The sequence below is a fragment of the Convolutriloba macropyga genome, chromosome 15, assembly GCF_964194025.1.
Source record: "Convolutriloba macropyga chromosome 15, txConMacr16.3, whole genome shotgun sequence".
Taxonomy (NCBI): Eukaryota; Metazoa; Xenacoelomorpha; order Acoela; family Convolutidae; genus Convolutriloba; species Convolutriloba macropyga.
In genome coordinates this window covers 617,159-626,763 of record NC_134482.1, presented here as the reverse complement: position 1 = coordinate 626,763, position 9,605 = coordinate 617,159, and the positions used below count along the sequence as shown (strand labels likewise).

Below are 9,605 nucleotides of genomic sequence, written 5' to 3'. Positions count from 1 at the left end.
TTGGTTGTCAACAAAAAATCGGAAAAGTGCGCAAAAAAGAAGAATTTTGAACTAGTTTAAGACCAATTGCTTGCAAAACAACGCGCCTTGGTTGTGCCTTTTTAGAGAAGCTTCTATTCTTCTCTTTCGTTAAGATGGTAGACTGAGAAGCTGTAATATCTATGACAGAGTATAACAATGTCAGAGAATTTTCTTAAAATGGTTGAAAAATGACAGAGTAGAAAAACTGGATTATGAAGACATTACACACATGTAAAAATATGTATAACGCACTCACCGCCAAAAAGACTCGAGCCCTGTTCATGGAATTAGTTTTTTTCAATCTCTAATCACCGCCATAAATCATCCATAAAACACTATATAGCTGGATATTCCGCTAACTGAACATTAATTTGGTTTCATTTGGCTGTCATATGAATTTTTTTTTTGTTTTAATGGCTCTGAGTATACTACGAGTCTTTCTGAAGCCGTTTTTACATGTTAACATAATTATTTCCTATTTTGCATTTCTTACTTGAAATGATGCTTCCTTTTTTAACAGTTATGATCGCCTATAGCCAACTAAAGACAGATTAGAAGCCTTTCAAGTTTTTATTAGCATTAACAAAAATCTGGGTTCTTTAAACTTCAACTCAATAATGCGACGCTTATTTTGAGTGCGGTTTGATCTGAAAGTTTTTTGACGATTTCTTGCAGAAGCGCCTGAAAACTTCTTCTGTGGGGGTAGTAAAACTACTAATATGAACTTTTATCTCATTTGAGGGGGAGACTTTAATGAGATATATTTTTGTGAATTATATTATTTGTTTTAATAAGAAACTTTCTCATAAATTTTGGGTCACCGATTCGTCTGCTGGTTACAATAAAATAAGAAAAATTGCTCCTATATGCGCTATTTTTTTTGAATTTTGCGGTGAACGGTGTTATTTCTTTTCAACGCATTCTGTGCATTCACTTCAGATTTTACAAAGTTTTATTGAAAATTGAGTCGATTGTGCTAAATTATCGGTGAAACTTTGTACGGTTTCCTGTTCTTATCGAAGATGTGCCTTCAACGCTTTGAATCACGTTTATTTTTATCTCAAATCTTGCGGTTTTTAGCGTTAACACCTCGAAGCGGGTAGAAAGAAACGCAAGTGTGTTTTTTGGAAATACACAAAAACAACCTTAGGAAAAACGGGAGAGGATAAAATGTAAAATTACGAGAGGGAAAGGGAAGAAGGAAAGAAGTGCAGGAAAAAATCTAAAAGGATTAGGCTGAGCTTTTTTTTCTGTTGTTTTCTATTCGTTGATGTCCAGAGATGCACAGATGATGTCCAGTTTCATTTGATGACCTGCTGATGACCGTAAACGTAATTCTGTGACCTCTACCTTCTGCCAGTGGGTGGTCTTTTGCCTGGTCCCTTCTGAGGAGTCTTCTTGGCTATTCCCAAGAGGACAAGGACCGAGTTCTTGAAGGACTGGCTCGCCAAAAAGTAGAGAAAGAAGTTCATCGAGTTGTTCAGCAAAAGAGGGGTGTCCTAAATGCCATCACTTAGTTAGTTCTATTTACCAAAAAAAAGACAGCGTAAAAAGGAAAATAAGTGAAAGATAAGACATTAAAACAATTGTGTGAACAACTATGTATTCTCTTATAAAACATAGTATTGAGAATTGTATTGTCACAGAAGTGCGGGAAAATTAGAGAACTCTCGGGTCTATTCTGTTTTGTCCAACCCCCCCCCCCCCCCCCCCTCCCCCCAGGCGCACGTCCCCAGGCGCACATGCTATTGTTTTACATAGTAACGTGTTATATAACTATAACATATAATTTGTAACTGGGGGCGTAAAAACACGGGGGGGGGGGGGGGGGTGGTGGGGTGGGGCAAAACAGAATAGATCCAGATTCTACCACAATGGTATAAACAAGAAAATAACTAATATATCATTTAACTCCTAGTTAAAACCATTCCAGATAAGAGTAAATTAGAGCTGTCATAACTACAGATTGTTATAATATATTTCTTAACATCACACTCTTATTGGCCCAACAATTAAGAGTAGAAGAGGGATTACGCTAACCTCTGGTATTTAGAGGTGGATTAAGGATGAAACCTCGACTATTAGGAAAAAAGAGTAGCTTAGACAAAACTCTGAGACAACCTTTAAAAGGCTCATTTCTCCGTAAAAAGAATTATCTGAGCTATTTTAATAATTTGTTTTGAAGTTACCTATAACTATTGTTGCTTCGCATATGAAGATGCGATACACAATTGAAAAACTGAAGCGCAAGTTTTAAAACAAAATCTCTAGTGTACGTAAAACAAACATTGCGTAATCAGATTTGCGTAATAACATTGCGTAATCAGAATTGCGCAATAAGAATTTCGTAATCCAATGGGTAATCAGAATTTCGCCATACAAACCTTGACCACGATTAGAAAACTGAAGAGAGTTCGTTTCACTTGATGACCACTGATCCTATGAGCAGACCCTGTAAACACACAAAAGGAAAAAAATAGGGGACGTTTTCAATTTAAGCAGTGGGTGTGAAAAAAAACTATTTTTCTGTATAAATATCTAAGGTAAATATATTAACAAAAGCTCACAAATATTATTGAAATTTGTAACACTGTATTTATGGATTGCTTTTTCTCAAATTCACAATAAATATGGCTCACTCACTACATTCCCGGAGGTTGGTGCGGCAGAGTAAATCAGCGCTGAATCAGTATAGAGACATTCTGTTTTTTAGGATGGTCATACTCTGTTCTTGTCCCAATTTACACGGGCCAGTCTAGATTTTTGCGTAAAATTTACTTTATGAAATATAATCTGCTCAGCTTAGCTTCCGCCAACAAGGCTTGATTTATATGTGATTCGAACTTCCGCTTAGGTACTTGTAACTTTTAACTTGAGTAGAAAGTCGTACCCACTAAGCTAAATGGGTAATTGACTATAACCCAACTTATATGAAAATAGTGTGTATACTATAGTAATCACCAAATATAAGCTACAAAATTATGATATTACTCGGCTCAGACCTAATTTTGGGTTATGAGTAATTTTTAGACTGTTATGGATACGTTTAGCCTGGGCCAACTCCATGACCTCAATATAATCATAATGAAGAAGAACTGCACATAAAGAAATTTAAAACATTCTGGCGATGTTTTAAGAACTGAATTATGTTTTTACACTTGAATTGTGCTAGTTCAACGCTGAAATGCTCAGAGACTCAAGTCTGGGTTATAATCAACTCATGACTCTGATCAAGTACATCCTGGTATAAATATCGGGTCTTTCCCATTGTAACCCCGAGTTGTCAAATAACCTATACCCCCCCCCAAAAAAAACATGGTTATTATACAATAATGGGGGGCTATGATTTCATGGGGGAGGGGCTAATGGGAAAGACCCTAAATATCTGATAAAGACACGACAAAAATATCCAATTAATCATGTAATCTCCACAACATAGGAATTGATAAGATCTTATCAGATAATATGTGATCAGGTAATATATAAGTAAGATCTTAGCAGGAATATTAAATTGATATCTCATAAAAACTGATTTGATTTTTTTATCAGATGGCACTGGAAAAATACTCGCCGATAAGATTGAACAATTATTGTAAGTACTGATACGAATCCTACGACCTGATAAGATATGCGCGTCATCATATCGTACCCGAAAAATCCAAAATCTTTGTCGAATTTCATGAGTGATCTTGATCTCGATTCTAAGCGTTTTTTAAAAAAAACCGTTAGAAGCAAGGGCCCTTAAAAGGTGTTGAAACATGAGTCGGATCTCGGGCACAACAAACAGCGGATCGTAGTACAGTATATCTATAGTATATCAAGTAGAACTATTTATACCAGCATTGAAGCAATCTATTTCAAGCCCATATTTTTACTAGAAAAAAGTAATAAAAATTTGAAAACGAGTCATAGCTTTTTTCAGGAAACGTGCAAGGTAACAAAAATAACCATACTTGTTCAAAAATATCAAATGACCAATCAACATGAGCTATTTAAAGTAATTTTTGATTGCACGGACTGTATGGACTGCGCCATATTATAGTCTGCTTACATGAACGGGCTTTCTACTCAAAATCTGCCTGATCATTAACTAGCTAAATTCTGATGAATGTTTTTGTTCCTTAACTTTTTTCAGATGCCTCTGTAAATTGATTTTGTTAAATGTCTAAAGAACTCACAAGCGGCGAATGCGATCATGTTTAGGATGAAGAGGACAGAGAGAAAAATGAGTGAGATCGTGATCTCTCGGTCCTTCTTCTGGTTACTGTCTTTTGCAATTGTGGATTCCTTCTGGTTTCGTCTCAGTTTCCAGACTATGGCCACATTGGATGCTACTACAGACACCACTGGAACCACCAGAGTCAGGGTGAATGTGTACACAGCTGTGCGCAGATCTAAAACAACCAACACAAACAACACCGTCCTTGAAATTATTTAAAAGAGTTTTCGGATCTATTCTGTTTTGCCCCCCCCCCGTTACAAATTATGTGTTGTTATATAGCAAGTTACTATGTAAAATAGCACGTGCGCCTGGGGGCGTCAAATATATAAGCCCACTAAGCTGGTGGGAGGGGGCAAAACAGAATAGCTCCGAGTTATCGATCCGATATAAAAAACTAACGTCAATTATTGACCAGACTGTCAATAATCAAGTTGATTAAGTAAAAATATTCTGCAATGAGCAAAGAGCTAATATTTTGTTGAAGTACATTTTACAAATAATCATCACTACTAATGATCAAATAATTAATAGCAATTTGATTGTCAAGCTGACCTCTGAGAAAAATGTACAAAAATCGAGTCTCGATCTCTTTTAAGAACAATTGTTTGCATAACAACGCACCTGTTCTTGCGCTTTTTAGAGAAACCTCTATTCGTCAAGAGGATAGACTGAAAAGCTGTAATATCTACAACAATGTCAGATAATGTTCTCAAAATTATTTTAAAAAATGCACGAAAAAACAGGAATACAAACATATTCCACACATCATACATGTAAGTTTCCAGCAAATTTCATACAGTAAGGTTTTTGATTTACGTTTCATTAATCAAAAACGATGACAAAAGTCCTTGGATTATTTAGTAATTTTGAATTACAGCAGCAACGAAAAAATTTAAAGTAGCCGAATAAATATAACAGACTTTTTATGATTTTCCAACCAAATGTTCTTTTCGAAAGATTGAAGAAACGCATCGAACGGTATCGCTGTTCTTTATGTTTTCACAACTCTTTTTTGAGGCTCAATTTCTAAAAGCGAACATAAAAATACAAAAATTAGTCAAAACTGTCAGTTTGATTCTGACTAAAAATACCAGCTTCAGAAAAGTTTGAGTTCAAGTTGACGAACCGTTGCTTCACTACTTTTAGAACGAAAGTGTTGGAAGAAATTAGTGGGAATAATTGGCGGTTATACTTGTTCGATAGTTGGAAAGTATAAAAAATGTGAACTTTATAAAAACAAACTTCGACTCAATATTTTGGCAAATTTTTTGGTATCAGTCGTCTATAAATCATTTTTGATTAATACACTAATTGAAGAGCATAACAGGAGATCAATTCTATACTCAGGTTCACAATCGAACGAAAATGGTGAAAAAAAAGAAAACCAATTACTTGAATTATAAGCCTTTTTATCAAAATGAGGGTCAAAACCCTTAAGTTTCTTGCTCTTTTTGAACTCAGGCATATTATCGTTTAGCTCTCTATCCCAGACATTTCCTTTAATAGAGCTTTTAGCAAGAGACTCAGTTCCCGATGTATCTGAAATTTAACAAAGCAGATAATAGTAATAATAATAATAATTATAAAAATAATAATTATAATAACAATAATAATAATAATAATAATAATAATAATAATAATAATAATAATAATAATAATAATAATAATAATAATAATAATAATAATAATAATAATAATAACAATAATAATAATAATAATAATAATAATAATAATAATAATAATAATAATAATAAATATAATGATAATAAGAATAATAATTGTGGTGTCCACCTCCAAATGGAGCAGTGAAATTGCAACAAAGCACACTAGAAGTACTAACTATAAACACTCTTAAACTATATGTTATTATATCTATCTTATAAACTGTTATGTATCATAATCTATAGCGGAGCTATATAACGTTGATTAACCTCTGTGTTAGTTGTTAAGTGTTAATGTGTTAGTTGAAAAGTGGTAACGTAGTGTTGGCAGGTAGTTGTCTTCGCACACTTTAAGTGTGAACGCAAACCATTGAAAAAGCGCAGTATTGCCTTTGTGTTAACTTTATACAGTTTGATTAACTCCACGTGGAATTTACGATTTATCCCCGTTGTTCTTATTTACTCTCCACATGGCGCAGTCAGCCTCACTAAAACCACCAATGGGAGTCCCATTATTTGGGGAATCTGGAGCAAATCCAGGACAAGAATGGTCCCCGTGGTTTTCTACCTTCAAACTAGCTGTAATGGCGAAAGAAAATATAAAAATAGATAAACTACTGAGAAGAAAGCCAACTCCGGCTGATCTGTTTTACCCAGCAATGCCGTCTCTAGATGAAACAAGACCAAACGAGTCCGAAGAAGAAGGAAACAAAACAGACATCAGAAATCAAAGAAAAAAAATAGACCGGGAAAACGAATGCAAAACAATCGATATCCGAGGCCCGTACGTAGACCGATACCCGTGGGATGAAGCAGACACAAAAATCAATATTTTACTGTATTTATGAAATGGAACATTACAGAAAATGGCACCATCACCAATCACTCACCATACACAATAACACTTGAAACAGACAATAGAAAAAACACAGTAATAAGAAAAAGCGACCTAGCCATTGTAACACAACCACTACCATCACATCAAAAACAAACCTCGCGACCAAAAAGACTGATACACATGGTAGCATGCAAATCCGTAAAAAAATACAACAATAACCGAGAAAAATAAAACAATTCTGTTTAGAGGAAAAGAGACGAGCTAAGCAGAAACAACAATCACTGACACAAGGACCAAGCACAACAACGACAAAAACTCTAGCTGGAGACGAGGAACTGTTTAGCCACGAACAATTAGTGACAATTCCAAAGAAGAACCAGAATGCACAACAACAAAAGAAAAGTACTCAAGAGAGACGCGAAACGACAACGAAAAAACAGCAACCAAAACAACAATTATCAGCACGACGACAAAAGCAACATACAATGCCCCAAAAAGAAACAAAACCAAAGGATTCCGGAAAACGCGAATACAAAAAAAAGCCCAAATGAAACGTTCCTAGCAAAGTCGAGTGCATCCGCACTGCAGCATTCAACACTCCACATGGAGAAACAACAGAACAGGCCCTCATTCGCATAAGCAAAGAAGGGATTATCAATTCACCCACAATCGAAGTAAGCACTCTTACATCCGGTTCCACGCAAAACAGCCCACCCAAAGTGAACACATCTGACAACAAGAACAATTTCATGGTTACCTCTCCCAATAGTCCACACATCCCAACAACTTTTAGCTCCAAAATCTCACCGCCCAAAATAGACAAAGCGGTCAAGAAAATACAGCAGCTAAATGCGACACCAAAAACAAGCAACTCCCCAATCGGAACAATGCAATACCATATGGAATTGCGCAAACCGAGGAAACATCACCCATAAGTTTAAAGACAAATAATTCCACAATCGACAACATAAAGGCATCTAACCCCGTAGCAACAACCAGCCAAAAGCAAACAACTGAGGACCTACCAAAAGGATCCCAAGAACACGACTCCAACCAGGAACACTATACAGCTTCAGCATCTCCCGGTAAAAGCTCGATATCGGACATAAAGCCAGGTGATTTTTATGAAGAAGAAATACAGGACTGAAATTCTTCTCCCTCGCAGGGGGAATGTGGTGTCCACCTCCAAATGGAGTGGTGAAATTGCAACAAAGCACACTAGAAGTACTAACTAAAAACACTCTTAAACTATATGTTATTATATCTAACTTATAAACTTTTATGTATCATAATCTATAGCGGAACTATATAACGTTGATTAACCTTTGTGTTAGTTGTGAAGTGTTAATATGTTAGTTGCAAAGTGGTAACGTAATGTTGGCAGGTAGTTGTCTTCGCACACTTTAGGTGTGAACGCAAACAATTGAAAAAGCGCAGTATTGCCTTTGTGTTAACTTTATACAGTTTGATTAACTCCACATGCAATTTACCATTTATCCCCGTTGTTCTCATTCACTCACCACAATAGTAATAATACAACGAATAATAATTGTAATAACGATAATAATGATAGTAACAATAATAATAATAAAAATAAAAAAAAATAATAATAATGATAATAATAGTAATAATAATAATAATAATAAAAGTGTTAATAATAATAATAATAATCATAATAATAATAACAATATTGAAGATAATATTACCGATAATAATAAAAACAATAAATCGTTCTTTTTTATTAACAATTATTGCAAAAGAGGTGTTTCATTGAGTGCAAAAATGTGTAAAATGAAGTTGAAAAAAAAGAAATGAACACACCATTAGATCATCAGTTGGTCCACTTTCAGTTGCCACACAATATATGCAATATCCAAGAACTGTTTGATTACGAAGGCAAAAAACTATTATAATTTTTGAACGATAATAATGGTTGGTTCAAGCAAAATTAGTTTACAGAAAACGTGAAAAGAAAACAGAAATCAGAATATTTCTCAAAAACACTTCTGGCCTCAGAGATATAACGCCTTTTGATCAAAATGAGGGTTGAAACCATTACATTCTTTGCTCTTTTTGAAATCAGGCATATTATTATTATTATTATGCTCTCTATCCCAGACATTTCTTTTAAAAGTGCTTTTAGCAAGAGACTCAGTTCCCGATGTATCTGAATTTTAACAAAGCAGATAATAGTAATAATAAGAATAATAATAATAATAATAATAATAATAATAATAATAATAATAATAATAATAATAATAATAATAATAAAAACAATAATAATAATAATAATAATAATGGTAATAATAACAATAATAAAAACAATAACATTATAGATAATAATAATAATAATAATAATAATAATAATAATAATAATAATAATAATAATAATAATAATAATAATAATAATAATAATAATAGTAATAATAATAATAATAATAAAAATAATAATAATAATAATAATAATAATAATAATAATAGTAATAATAATAATAATAATAATAATAATAATAATAATAATAATAATAATAATAATAATAATAATAATAATAATAATAATAATAATAATAAATTGTTCGTTTTCTATTACCAAGTATTGCAAAATTAGTGCTTCAGTGAGTACAACAATAAGTAAATTGAAGTTGAACAGAGGAAATGAACACACCATTAGATCATCAGTTGATCCACCTTCAGGTGCCTCACAATATATGCAATGTCCAAGAACTGTTTGATTAGGAACGCAAAAAATTACTATAATTTTTGAACGATAATAATGGTTGGTTCGAGCAAAATTAGTGTCCAGAAAACGTGAAAAGAAAATGGAAATCTGAATATTTCTGGAAAAACTTCTGGCCTCAATTTT

At 33.5% G+C, this 9,605-nt stretch overlaps 1 protein-coding gene across 1 annotated transcript in view; it reads right to left on the bottom strand.

Annotated features, from left to right (window-relative positions):
• Positions 1 to 1,179: 1,179 nt before the first annotated feature.
• The window catches only part of LOC142354060 (somatostatin receptor type 3-like), a 437,349-nt gene continuing 428,923 nt past the window's right edge, over positions 1,180 to 9,605 (bottom strand). Inside the window, exons 5-7 of the mRNA XM_075406334.1 lie at positions 4,200 to 4,415; positions 2,406 to 2,473; positions 1,180 to 1,520 (exon numbers count right to left, since the gene is read on the bottom strand). Coding sequence (XP_075262449.1) covers positions 1,368 to 1,520; positions 2,406 to 2,473; positions 4,200 to 4,415 — 437 coding nt within the window. The 3' untranslated portion in view covers positions 1,180 to 1,367. The remainder of the gene's footprint in view (positions 1,521 to 2,405; positions 2,474 to 4,199; positions 4,416 to 9,605) is intronic.